Raw genomic sequence first — 15,000 nt, forward strand, 5'->3', positions numbered from 1 at the left:
GGAGGAGAGAGGAAAGAGGAGAGAGGAGAGAGGAGAGAGGAGAAAAGAGAAAAGGGAGGAGGAAAAAGAAGGTGTAAAGAGAAGGAGCAGGAAGTCTGGATGAAAGTCTCTGGTAAAGGTCGTGACTCACTTCAGGGTCAGCTTGGTGTTGCAGGAGGAGCAGCTGAAGCAGTTCACGCACCAGGCCTTGTTCAGAGCAGACACCACTGAGGAGCAGCACAAGCATGAGGGTCAAAGGTCAGAGGTCAGACCTACAGCACCTCCTTACCGTCTCCTTCGATGACACGGTTGCAGTGGTAACACACGTCCCCGAAGAGCTAATGACAAAACACAAGTGACGACAATCAAACAACACAACTACACAAACTTTTACACAATTTCTCACAGAAAAGTGTTTTCAGTACTTGTGTGTAGTACCTGGTTATAGTGAGTCTCACAGTATGTACCTGGTTATAGTGAGTATTACAGTATGTACCTGGTTATAGTGAGTATTACAGTATGTACCTGGTTATAGTGAGTATTACAGTATGTACCTGGTTATAGTGAGTATTACAGTATGTACCTGGTTATAGTGAGTCTCACAGTATGTACCTGGTTATAGTGAGTATTACAGTATGTACCTGGTTATAGTGAGTATTACAGTATGTACCTGGTTATAGTGAGTCTCACAGTATGTACCTGGTTATAGTGAGTCTCACAGTATGTACCTGGTTATAGTGAGTATTACAGTATGTACCTGGTTATAGTGAGTATTACAGTATGTACCTGGTTATAGTGAGTATAACAGTATGTACCTGGTTATAGTGAGTATTACAGTATGTACCTGGTTATAGTGAGTATTACAGTATGTACCTGGTTATAGTGAGTATTACAGTATGTACCTGGTTATAGTGAGTATTACAGTATGTACCTGGTTATAGTGAGTCTCACAGTATGTACCTGGTTATAGTGAGTATTACAGTAAGTACCTGGTTATAGTGAGTATTACAGTATGTACCTGGTTATAGTGAGTATTATAGTATGTACCTGGTTATAGTGAGTATAACAGTATGTACCTGGTTATAGTGAGTATTACAGTATGTACCTGGTTATAGTGAGTATTACAGTATGTACCTGGTTATAGTGAGTATTACAGTATGTACCTGGTTATAGTGAGTATTACAGTATGTACCTGGTTATAGTGAGTCTCACAGTATGTACCTGGTTATAGTGAGTATTACAGCATGTACCTGGTTATAGTGAGTATCACAGTATGTACCTGGTTATAGTGAGTATTACAGTATGTACCTGGTTATAGTGAGTATTACAGTATGTACCTGGTTATAGTGAGTATCACAGTATGTACCTGGTTATAGTGAGTATTACAGTATGTACCTGGTTATAGTGAGTATTACAGTATGTACCTGGTTATAGTGAGTCTCACAGTATGTACCTGGTTATAGTGAGTCTCACAGTATGTACCTGGTTATAGTGAGTATTACAGTATGTACCTGGTTATAGTGAGTATTACAGTATGTACCTGGTTATAGTGAGTATTACAGTATGTACCTGGTTATAGTGAGTATTACAGTATGTACCTGGTTATAGTGAGTATTACAGTATGTACCTGGTTATAGTGAGTCTCACAGTATGTACCTGGTTATAGTGAGTATTACAGTATGTACCTGGTTATAGTGAGTATTACAGTATGTACCTGGTTATAGTGAGTATTACAGTATGTACCTGGTTATAGTGAGTATTACAGTATGTACCTGATTATAGTGAGTATTACAGTATGTACCTGGTTATAGTGAGTATTACAGTATGTACCTGGTTATAGTGAGTATTACAGTATGTACCTGGTTATAGTGAGTATTACAGTATGTACCTGGTTATAGTGAGTCTCACAGTATGTAGCTGGTTATAGTGAGTCTCACAGTATGTACCTGGTTATAGTGAGTATCACAGTATGTACCTGGTTATAGTGAGTATCACAGTATGTACCTGGTTATAGTGAGTATTACAGTATGTACCTGGTTATAGTGAGTATTACAGTATGTACCTGGTTATAGTGAGTATTACAGTATGTACCTGGTTATAGTGAGTCTCACAGTATGTACCTGGTTATAGTGAGTATTACAGTATGTACCTGGTTATAGTGAGTCTCACAGTATGTACCTGGTTATAGTGAGTCTCACAGTATGTACCTGGTTATAGTGAGTATTACAGTTTGTACCTGGTTATAGTGAGTATTACAGTATGTACCTGGTTATAGTGAGTATTACAGTATGTACCTGGTTATAGTGAGTATTACAGTATGTACCTGGTTATAGTGAGTATTACAGTATGTACCTGGTTATAGTGAGTATTACAGTATGTACCTGGTTATAGTGAGTCTCACAGTATGTACCTGGTTATAGTGAGTATTACAGTATGTACCTGGTTATAGTGAGTATTACAGTATGTACCTGGTTATAGTGAGTATTACAGTATGTACCTGGTTATAGTGAGTATAACAGTATGTACCTGGTTATAGTGAGTATTACAGTATGTACCTGGTTATAGTGAGTCTCACAGTATGTACCTGGTTATAGTGAGTATTACAGTATGTACCTGGTTATAGTGAGTATTACAGTATGTACCTGGTTATAGTGAGTATTACAGTATGTACCTGGTTATAGTGAGTATTACAGTATGTACCTGGTTATAGTGAGTCTCACAGTATGTACCTGGTTATAGTGAGTATTACAGTATGTACCTGGTTATAGTGAGTCTCACAGTATGTACCTGGTTATAGTGAGTATTACAGTTTGTACCTGGTTATAGTGAGTATTACAGTATGTACCTGGTTATAGTGAGTATTACAGTATGTACCTGGTTATAGTGAGTATTACAGTATGTACCTGGTTATAGTGAGTATTACAGTATGTACCTGGTTATAGTGAGTATTACAGTATGTACCTGGTTATAGTGAGTCTCACAGTATGTACCTGGTTATAGTGAGTATTACAGTATGTACCTGGTTATAGTGAGTATTACAGTATGTACCTGGTTATAGTGAGTATTACAGTATGTACCTGGTTATAGTGAGTATTACAGTATGTACCTGGTTATAGTGAGTATTACAGTATGTACCTGGTTATAGTGAGTATTACAGTATGTACCTGGTTATAGTGAGTATTACAGTATGTACCTGGTTATAGTGAGTATAACAGTATGTACCTGGTTATAGTGAGTATTACAGTATGTACCTGGTTATAGTGAGTATTACAGTATGTACCTGGTTATAGTGAGTATTACAGTATGTACCTGGTTATAGTGAGTATTACAGTATGTACCTGGTTATAGTGAGTATTACAGTATGTACCTGGTTATAGTGAGTCTCACAGTATGTACCTGGTTATAGTGAGTATTACAGTATGTACCTGGTTATAGTGAGTATAACAGTATGTACCTGGTTATAGTGAGTATTACAGTATGTACCTGGTTATAGTGAGTATTACAGTATGTACCTGGTTATAGTGAGTATTACAGTATGTACCTGGTTATAGTGAGTATTACAGTATGTACCTGGTTATAGTGAGTATTACAGTATGTACCTGGTTATAGTGAGTATTACAGTATGTACCTGGTTATAGTGAGTATAACAGTATGTACCTGGTTATAGTGAGTATTACAGTATGTACCTGGTTATAGTGAGTATTACAGTATGTACCTGGTTATAGTGAGTATTACAGTATGTACCTGGTTATAGTGAGTATTACAGTATGTACCTGGTTATAGTGAGTATTACAGTATGTACCTGGTTATAGTGAGTCTCACAGTATGTACCTGGTTATAGTGAGTATTACAGTATGTACCTGGTTATAGTGAGTATTACAGTATGTACCTGGTTATAGTGAGTATTACAGTATGTACCTGGTTATAGTGAGTATTACAGTATGTACCTGGTTATAGTGAGTATTACAGTATGTACCTGGTTATAGTGAGTCTCACAGTATGTACCTGGTTATAGTGAGTATTACAGTATGTACCTGGTTATAGTGAGTATTACAGTATGTACCTGGTTATAGTGAGTATTACAGTATGTACCTGGTTATAGTGAGTCTCACAGTATGTACCTGGTTATAGTGAGTATTACAGTATGTACCTGGTTATAGTGAGTATTACAGTATGTACCTGGTTATAGTGAGTATTACAGTATGTACCTGGTTATAGTGAGTATTACAGTATGTACCTGGTTATAGTGAGTATTACAGTATGTACCTGGTTATAGTGAGTATTACAGTATGTACCTGGTTATAGTGAGTATTACAGTATGTACCTGGTTATAGTGAGTATTACAGTATGTACCTGGTTATAGTGAGTATTACAGTATGTACCTGGTTATAGTGAGTCTCACAGTATGTACCTGGTTATAGTGAGTATTACAGTATGTACCTGGTTATAGTGAGTATTACAGTATGTACCTGGTTATAGTGAGTATTACAGTATGTACCTGGTTATAGTGAGTATTACAGTATGTACCTGGTTATAGTGAGTATTACAGTATGTACCTGGTTATAGTGAGTATTACAGTATGTACCTGGTTATAGTGAGTATTACAGTATGTACCTGGTTATAGTGAGTATAACAGTATGTACCTGGTTATAGTGAGTATTACAGTATGTACCTGGTTATAGTGAGTATTACAGTATGTACCTGGTTATAGTGAGTATTACAGTATGTACCTGGTTATAGTGAGTATTACAGTATGTACCTGGTTATAGTGAGTATTACAGTATGTACCTGGTTATAGTGAGTCTCACAGTATGTACCTGGTTATAGTGAGTATTACAGTATGTACCTGGTTATAGTGAGTATAACAGTATGTACCTGGTTATAGTGAGTATTACAGTATGTACCTGGTTATAGTGAGTATTACAGTATGTACCTGGTTATAGTGAGTATTACAGTATGTACCTGGTTATAGTGAGTATTACAGTATGTACCTGGTTATAGTGAGTATTACAGTATGTACCTGGTTATAGTGAGTATTACAGTATGTACCTGGTTATAGTGAGTATAACAGTATGTACCTGGTTATAGTGAGTATTACAGTATGTACCTGGTTATAGTGAGTATTACAGTATGTACCTGGTTATAGTGAGTATTACAGTATGTACCTGGTTATAGTGAGTATTACAGTATGTACCTGGTTATAGTGAGTATTACAGTATGTACCTGGTTATAGTGAGTCTCACAGTATGTACCTGGTTATAGTGAGTATTACAGTATGTACCTGGTTATAGTGAGTATTACAGTATGTACCTGGTTATAGTGAGTATTACAGTATGTACCTGGTTATAGTGAGTATTACAGTATGTACCTGGTTATAGTGAGTATTACAGTATGTACCTGGTTATAGTGAGTCTCACAGTATGTACCTGGTTATAGTGAGTATTACAGTATGTACCTGGTTATAGTGAGTATTACAGTATGTACCTGGTTATAGTGAGTATTACAGTATGTACCTGGTTATAGTGAGTCTCACAGTATGTACCTGGTTATAGTGAGTATTACAGTATGTACCTGGTTATAGTGAGTATTACAGTATGTACCTGGTTATAGTGAGTATTACAGTATGTACCTGGTTATAGTGAGTATTACAGTATGTACCTGGTTATAGTGAGTATTACAGTATGTACCTGGTTATAGTGAGTATTACAGTATGTACCTGGTTATAGTGAGTATTACAGTATGTACCTGGTTATAGTGAGTCTCACAGTATGTACCTGGTTATAGTGAGTATTACAGTATGTACCTGGTTATAGTGAGTATTACAGTATGTACCTGGTTATAGTGAGTATTACAGTATGTACCTGGTTATAGTGAGTATTACAGTATGTACCTGGTTATAGTGAGTATTACAGTATGTACCTGGTTATAGTGAGTATTACAGTATGTACCTGGTTATAGTGAGTCTCACAGTATGTACCTGGTTATAGTGAGTATTACAGTATGTACCTGGTTATAGTGAGTATTACAGTATGTACCTGGTTATAGTGAGTATTACAGTATGTACCTGGTTATAGTGAGTATTACAGTATGTACCTGGTTATAGTGAGTATTACAGTATGTACCTGGTTATAGTGAGTATTACAGTATGTACCTGGTTATAGTGAGTATTACAGTATGTACCTGGTTATAGTGAGTCTCACAGTATGTACCTGGTTATAGTGAGTATTACAGTATGTACCTGGTTATAGTGAGTATTACAGTATGTACCTGGTTATAGTGAGTATTACAGTATGTACCTGGTTATAGTGAGTATTACAGTATGTACCTGGTTATAGTGAGTATTACAGTATGTACCTGGTTATAGTGAGTATTACAGTATGTACCTGGTTATAGTGAGTCTCACAATACGCCAGACCCTTGCGCTCGTAGTGACGATGACCCAGGAACGGCTTCTCACACTTTGCACAAACAAAATGCTGCGAAGACACAGAAGCTGCCGTGAACCTTGAGCCAGAACATGTTCAATTCTTTTTTTAAACATTTTTTGACAGAATTATTTCAATTATTTCTCTGTTGATCTTTATTTTATAATTACATTCAATAGATATTTCTTTACACAGAGAGTTTGACATTTAAATTCCACATTTTCTAAATGTATTATTTAATTAATCTTTTAATTCATAGTATTTTTACATTTAAAAAATGACATTTATGTTTCAAACACATTTTAGTTTTTACAGTAAATTAACATGTTTGTATTTGTAACAGTTGATTTCTTTAAATGTTAGAGATCAACAGATTAAACTCCTGGTTGATAAAGAAGATAAAGAAGATAAAGAAGATAAAGAAGATAAAGAAGATAAAGAAGATAAAGAAGATAAAGAAGGTAAAGAAGATAAAGAAGGTAAAGAAGATAAAGAAGATAAAGAAGGTAAAGAAGGTAAAGAAGATAAAGAAGATAAAGAAGATAAAGAAGGTAAAGAAGATAAAGAAGATTAAGAAGATAAAGAAGGTAAAGAAGATAAAGAAGATAAAGAAGGTAAAGAAGATAAAGAAGATAAAGAAGATAAAGAAGATAAAGAAGGTAAAGAAGATAAAGAAGATAAAGAAGATAAAGAAGGTAAAGAAGATAAAGAAGATAAAGAAGGTAAAGAAGGTAAAGAAGATAAAGAAGATTAAGAAGATAAAGAAGGTAAAGAAGATAAAGAAGATAAAGAAGATAAAGAAGGTAAAGAAGATAAAGAAGATTAAGAAGATAAAGAAGGTAAAGAAGATAAAGAAGATAAAGAAGGTAAAGAAGATAAAGAAGATAAAGAAGATAAAGAAGATAAAGACGGTAAAGAAGATAAAGAAGATAAAGAAGATAAAGAAGATAAAGAAGGTAAAGAAGATAAAGAAGATAAAGAAGGTAAAGAAGGTAAAGAAGATAAAGAAGATAAAGAAGGTAAAGAAGATAAAGAAGGTAAAGAAGATAAAGAAGATAAAGAAGGTAAAGAAGATAAAGAAGATAAAGAAGATAAAGAAGGTAAAGAAGATAAAGAAGATAAAGAAGGTAAAGAAGGTAAAGAAGATAAAGAAGATAAAGAAGATAAAGAAGGTAAAGAAGATAAAGAAGATTAAGAAGATAAAGAAGGTAAAGAAGATAAAGAAGATAAAGAAGGTAAAGAAGATAAAGAAGATAAAGAAGATAAAGAAGATAAAGACGGTAAAGAAGATAAAGAAGATAAAGAAGATAAAGAAGATAAAGAAGATAAAGAAGATACCTCCACGTGCCACTGCTTGCCCATGGCGTTGACCACGCGGCCCTCGATGGGTCGTCTGCAGGCGCCACAGATAGGAACACCCATCTTGTCGTGACACGGGAGACAGTAAAGTTCTCCCTTCAGCTCGCGGGCATCAGACGTCAGTTCCTTCCTGCAGGAGAACCACAGTTATCACCTGTTCAAACACACCTTTACCGCCAACAATGACGAGCTATATATGTGTAGTATTGTCCAGTACTTGACTCTGGTGTTGTGATAGTGTAGTAACAAGTATATATGTGTAGTATTGTCCAGTACTTGACTCTGGTGTTGTGATAGTGTAGTAACAAGTATATATGTGTAGTATTGTCCAGTACTTGACTCTGGTGTTGTGATAGTGTAGTAACAAGTATATATGTGTAGTATTGTCCAGTACTTGACTCTGGTGTTGTGATACTGTAGTAACAAGTATATATGTGTAGTATTGTCCAGTACTTGACTCTGGTGTTGTGATAGTGTAGTAACAAGTATATATGTGTAGTATTGTCCAGTACTTGACTCTGGTGTTGTGATAGTGTAGTAACAAGTATATATGTGTAATATTGTCCAGTACTTGACTCTGGTGTTGTGATACTGTAGTAACAAGTATATATGTGTAGTATTGTCCAGTACCTGACTCTGGTGTTGTGATAGTGTAGTAACAAGTATATATGTGTAGTATTGTCCAGTACTTGACTCTGGTGTTGTGATACTGTAGTAACAAGTATATATGTGTAGTATTGTCCAGTACTTGACTCTGGTGTTGTGATAGGTGTAGTAACAACTATATATGTGTAGTATTGTCCAGTACTTGACTCTGGTGTTGTGATAGTGTAGTAACAAGTATATATGTGTAGTATTGTCCAGTACTTGACTCTGGTGTTGTGATAGTGTAGTAACAAGTATATATGTGTAGTATTGTTGTGATAGTGTAGCAACAAGTATACATGTGTAGTATTGTTGTGATAGTGTAGCAACCAAGTATATATGTGTAGTATTGTTGTGATAGTGTAGCAACAAGTATACATGTGTAGTATTGTTGTGATAGTGTAGCAACAAGTATATATGTGTAGTATTGTTGTGATAGTGTAGCAACAAGTATACATGTGTAGTATTGTTGTGATAGTGTAGCAACAAGTATACATGTGTAGTATTGTTGTGATAGTGTAGCAACAAGTATACATGTGTAGTATTGTTGTGATAGTGTAGCAACAAGTATACATGTGTAGTATTGTTGTGATAGTGTAGTAAAGAACACGCGTGTTCACCCGCAGTTGTTGCAGTTGAAGTGGTCGGGGTGATACGGGTCGTTCTTGAACAGCAGCGGCGTCTCCTCGATGATGGCGTGACACTTCTGGCAGATGTACTTTCCGAGCCCGCGGGCCTTCTCTCGGTTGTGGCAGGGTCGACACAGATGCCTGCGGACACGCACACGTGGGTCACACAACCCTGGTCTGAGCGGCGTCTTCACGCACCTGCCGGCGTTCTTCACGAAGCCCACGTCGGCGAGCACCGCCTGGCAGAGGTCGCAGCAGAAGCACTCCGGGTGCCAGGAGTTGTTCATGGCCTTGATGACGCGCCCGATGATGAACTCACCTGATGGACACACACTGTTGACAACACCACGAGCACCTGTTGCTGCCTCACTCACAACACTCTTGACAACACCACGAGCACCTGTTGCTGCTTCACTCACAACACTCTTGACAACACCACGAGCACCTGTTGCTGCCTCACTCACAACACTGTTGACAACACCACGAGCACCTGTTGCTGCCTCACTCACAACACTGTTGACAACACCACGAGCACCTGTTGCTGCCTCACTCACAACACTCTTGACAACACCACGAGCACCTGTTGCTGCCTCACTCACAACACTGTTGACAACACCACAAGCACCTGTTGCTGCCTCACTCACAACACTGTTGACAACACCACAAGCACCTGATGCTGCCTCACTCACAACACTGTTGACAACACCACGAGCACCTGATGCTGCCTCACTCACAACACTGTTGACAACACAACGAGCACCTGATGCTGCCTCACTCACAACACTGTTGACAACACCACAAGCACCTGATGCTGCTTCACACACAACACTGTTGACAACACCACGAGCACCTGATGCTGCCTCACTTACAACACTGTTGACAACACCACGAGCACCTGATGCTGCCTCACTCACAACACTGTTGACAACACCACGAGCACCTGATGCTGCCTCACTCACAACACTGTTGACAACACCACGAGCACCTGATGCTGCCTCACTCACAACACTGTTGACAACACCACGAGCACCTGATGCTGCTTCACTCACAACACTGTTGACAACACCACGAGCACCTGTTGCTGCCTCACTCACAACACTGTTGACAACACCACGAGCACCTGTTGCTGCCTCACTCACAACACTGTTGACAACACCACGAGCACCTGTTGCTGCCTCACTCACAACACTGTTGACAACACCACGAGCACCTGATGCTGCCTCACTCACAACACTGTTGACAACACCACGAGCACCTGTTGCTGCCTCACTCACAACACTGTTGACAACACCACAAGCACCTGTTGCTGCCTCACTCACAACACCACGAGCACCTGTTGCTGCCTCACTCACAACACTGTTGACAACACCACGAGCACCTGATGCTGCCTCACTCACAACACTGTTGACAACACCACGAGCACCTGTTGCTGCCTCACTCACAACACTGTTGACAACACCACGAGCACCTGATGCTGCCTCACTCACAACACTGTTGACAACACCACGAGCACCTGTTGCTGCCTCACTCACAACACTGTTGACAACACCACGAGCACCTGTTGCTGCCTCACTCACAACACTCTTGACAACACCACGAGCACCTGTTGCTGCCTCACTCACAACACTGTTGACAACACCACGAGCACCTGTTGCTGCCTCACTCACAACACTCTTGACAACACCACGAGCACCTGTTGCTGCCTCACTCACAACACTGTTGACAACACCACAAGCACCTGTTGCTGCCTCACTCACAACACTGTTGACAACACCACAAGCACCTGATGCTGCCTCACTCACAACACTGTTGACAACACCACGAGCACCTGATGCTGCCTCACTCACAACACTGTTGACAACACAACGAGCACCTGATGCTGCCTCACTCACAACACTGTTGACAACACCACAAGCACCTGATGCTGCTTCACACACAACACTGTTGACAACACCACGAGCACCTGATGCTGCCTCACTTACAACACTGTTGACAACACCACGAGCACCTGATGCTGCCTCACTCACAACACTGTTGACAACACCACGAGCACCTGATGCTGCCTCACTCACAACACTGTTGACAACACCACGAGCACCTGATGCTGCCTCACTCACAACACTGTTGACAACACCACGAGCACCTGATGCTGCTTCACTCACAACACTGTTGACAACACCACGAGCACCTGTTGCTGCCTCACTCACAACACTGTTGACAACACCACGAGCACCTGTTGCTGCCTCACTCACAACACTGTTGACAACACCACGAGCACCTGTTGCTGCCTCACTCACAACACTGTTGACAACACCACGAGCACCTGATGCTGCCTCACTCACAACACTGTTGACAACACCACGAGCACCTGTTGCTGCCTCACTCACAACACTGTTGACAACACCACAAGCACCTGTTGCTGCCTCACTCACAACACCACGAGCACCTGTTGCTGCCTCACTCACAACACTGTTGACAACACCACGAGCACCTGATGCTGCCTCACTCACAACACTGTTGACAACACCACGAGCACCTGTTGCTGCCTCACTCACAACACTGTTGACAACACCACGAGCACCTGATGCTGCCTCACTCACAACACTGTTGACAACACCACGAGCACCTGTTGCTGCCTCACTCACAACACTGTTGACAACACCACGAGCACCTGTTGCTGCCTCACTCACAACACTCTTGACAACACCACGAGCACCTGTTGCTGCCTCACTCACAACACTGTTGACAACACCACGAGCACCTGTTGCTGCCTCACTCACAACACTCTTGACAACACCACGAGCACCTGTTGCTGCCTCACTCACAACACTCTTGACAACACCACGAGCACCTGATGCTGCCTCACTCACAACACTGTTGACAACACCACGAGCACCTGATGCTGCCTCACTCACAACACTGTTGACAACACCACGAGCACCTGTTGCTGCCTCACTCACAACACTGTTGACAACACAACGAGCACCTGATGCTGCCTCACTCACAACACTGTTGACAACACAACGAGCACCTGATGCTGCCTCACTCACAACACTGTTGACAACACCACGAGCACCTGTTGCTGCCTCACTCACAACACTGTTGACAACACCACGAGCACCTGATGCTGCCTCACTCACAACACTGTTGACAACACAACGAGCACCTGATGCTGCCTCACTCACAACACTGTTGACAACACAACGAGCACCTGTTGCTGCCTCACTCACAACACTGTTGACAACACCACGAGCACCTGATGCTGCCTCACTCACAACACTGTTGACAACACCACGAGCACCTGTTGCTGCCTCACTCACAACACTGTTGACAACACCACAAGCACCTGTTGCTGCCTCACTCACAACACCACGAGCACCTGTTGCTGCCTCACTCACAACACTGTTGACAACACCACGAGCACCTGATGCTGCCTCACTCACAACACTGTTGACAACACCACGAGCACCTGTTGCTGCCTCACTCACAACACTGTTGACAACACCACGAGCACCTGATGCTGCCTCACTCACAACACTGTTGACAACACCACGAGCACCTGTTGCTGCCTCACTCACAACACTGTTGACAACACCACGAGCACCTGTTGCTGCCTCACTCACAACACTCTTGACAACACCACGAGCACCTGTTGCTGCCTCACTCACAACACTGTTGACAACACCACGAGCACCTGTTGCTGCCTCACTCACAACACTCTTGACAACACCACGAGCACCTGTTGCTGCCTCACTCACAACACTCTTGACAACACCACGAGCACCTGATGCTGCCTCACTCACAACACTGTTGACAAAACCACGAGCACCTGATGCTGCCTCACTCACAACACTGTTGACAACACCACGAGCACCTGTTGCTGCCTCACTCACAACACTGTTGACAACACAACGAGCACCTGATGCTGCCTCACTCACAACACTGTTGACAACACAACGAGCACCTGATGCTGCCTCACTCACAACACTGTTGACAACACCACGAGCACCTGTTGCTGCCTCACTCACAACACTGTTGACAACACCACGAGCACCTGATGCTGCCTCACTCACAACACTGTTGACAACACAACGAGCACCTGATGCTGCCTCACTCACAACACTGTTGACAACACAACGAGCACCTGATGCTGCCTCACTCACAACACTGTTGACAACACCACGAGCACCTGTTGCTGCCTCACTCACAACACTGTTGACAACACCACGAGCACCTGATGCTGCCTCACTCACAACACTGTTGACAACACCACGAGCACATGTTGCTGCCTCACTCACCGCACTGGTGGCAACACGGCGAGCACCTGTTGCTGCCTCACTCACAACACTGTTGACAACACCACGAGCACATGTTGCTGCCTCACTCACAACACTGTTGACAACACCACGAGCACCTGATGCTGCCTCACTCACAACACTGTTGACAACACCACGAGCACCTGTTGCTGCCTCACTCACAACACTGTTGACAACACAACGAGCACCTGATGCTGCCTCACTCACAACACTGTTGACAACACAACGAGCACCTGATGCTGCCTCACTCACAACACAGTTGACAACACCACGAGCACCTGTTGCTGCCTCACTCACAACACTGTTGACAACACCACGAGCACCTGATGCTGCCTCACTCACAACACTGTTGACAACACAACGAGCACCTGATGCTGCCTCACTCACAACACTGTTGACAACACAACGAGCACCTGATGCTGCCTCACTCACAACACTGTTGACAACACCACGAGCACCTGTTGCTGCCTCACTCACAACACTGTTGACAACACCACGAGCACCTGATGCTGCCTCACTCACAACACTGTTGACAACACCACGAGCACATGTTGCTGCCTCACTCACCGCACTGGTGGCAACACGGCGAGCACCTGTTGCTGCCTCACTCACAACACTGTTGACAACACCACGAGCACATGTTGCTGCCTCACTCACCGCACTGGTGGCAACACCACAAGCACCTGATGCTGCCTCACTCACAACACTCTTGACAACACCACGAGCACCTGTTGCTGCCTCACTCACAACACTGTTGACAACACCACGAGCACCTGATGCTGCCTCACTCACAACACTGTTGACAACACCACGAGCACCTGTTGCTGCCTCACTCACAACACTGTTGACAACACCACGAGCACCTGATGCTGCCTCACTCACAACACTGTTGACAACACCACGAGCACCTGATGCTGCCTCACTCACAACACTGTTGACAACACCACAAGCACCTGATGCTGCCTCACTCACAACACTCTTGACAACACCACGAGCACCTGTTGCTGCCTCACTCACCGCACTGGTGGCAACACGGCGCGAACAGCATCTGGAAGTCGTGCTCGCAGTACTTCCTGCCCTCGAACTGTGGAGAGACACTCACTTCAGTCCAGGATCTCAACCATCAACCTGGTCTGAAGACTCAGAGGAGCTGATCCTCATCTTCAGATGAGTTTTGACACGTCAAACTAGTTTCTTGAATGAACTTCATCATTCTGGCAAAATATTCTTTGATAATATAATCATTATAAAGAAATATATAAAATATAAAAACAAATACAATCATTGAGAAACAAAAAATTATCAATGAATCAGTGTTTGTTGATACTTTGATAAAGAAGATAAAGAGGATAAAGAAGGTAAAGAAGATAAAGAAGATAAAGAAGATAAAGAAGGTAAAGAAGATAAAGAAGGTAAAGAAGGTAAAGAAGATCAAGAAGATAAAGAAGATAAAGAAGGGATGAAGATAAAGACGATAAAGAAGGTAAAGAAGATAAAGAAGATAAAGAAGGGATGAAGATAAAGAAGATAAAGAAGGTAAAGAAGATAAAGAAGATAAGGAAGGGATGAAGATAAAGAAGGGATGAAGATAAAGAAGATAAAGAAGGTAAAGAAGATAAAGAAGGGATGAAGATAAAGAAGGGATGA

At 41.7% G+C, this 15,000-nt stretch overlaps 1 protein-coding gene across 3 annotated transcripts in view; it reads right to left on the reverse strand.

Moving 5' to 3' along the window:
• LOC148067970 (LIM and senescent cell antigen-like-containing domain protein 1) overlaps positions 1–15,000 on the reverse strand; it is a 38,641-nt gene that overhangs the window by 2,636 nt on the left and 21,005 nt on the right. For all 3 annotated transcript variants that reach the window (XM_087804233.1, XM_087804232.1, XM_087804231.1), the window contains exons 3-9: positions 14,371–14,437; positions 9,236–9,356; positions 9,029–9,178; positions 7,743–7,893; positions 6,363–6,455; positions 269–317; positions 131–206 (exon numbers count right to left, since the gene is read on the reverse strand). In XM_087804233.1, the coding sequence (XP_087660359.1) occupies positions 131–206; positions 269–317; positions 6,363–6,455; positions 7,743–7,893; positions 9,029–9,178; positions 9,236–9,356; positions 14,371–14,437 (707 nt within the window). The remainder of the gene's footprint in view (positions 1–130; positions 207–268; positions 318–6,362; positions 6,456–7,742; positions 7,894–9,028; positions 9,179–9,235; positions 9,357–14,370; positions 14,438–15,000) is intronic.

Source organism: Callionymus lyra, chromosome 12 (genome assembly GCF_982586985.1).
Source record: "Callionymus lyra chromosome 12, fCalLyr1.hap1.1, whole genome shotgun sequence".
In the NCBI taxonomy this organism is placed as follows: Eukaryota; Metazoa; Chordata; class Actinopteri; order Syngnathiformes; family Callionymidae; genus Callionymus; species Callionymus lyra.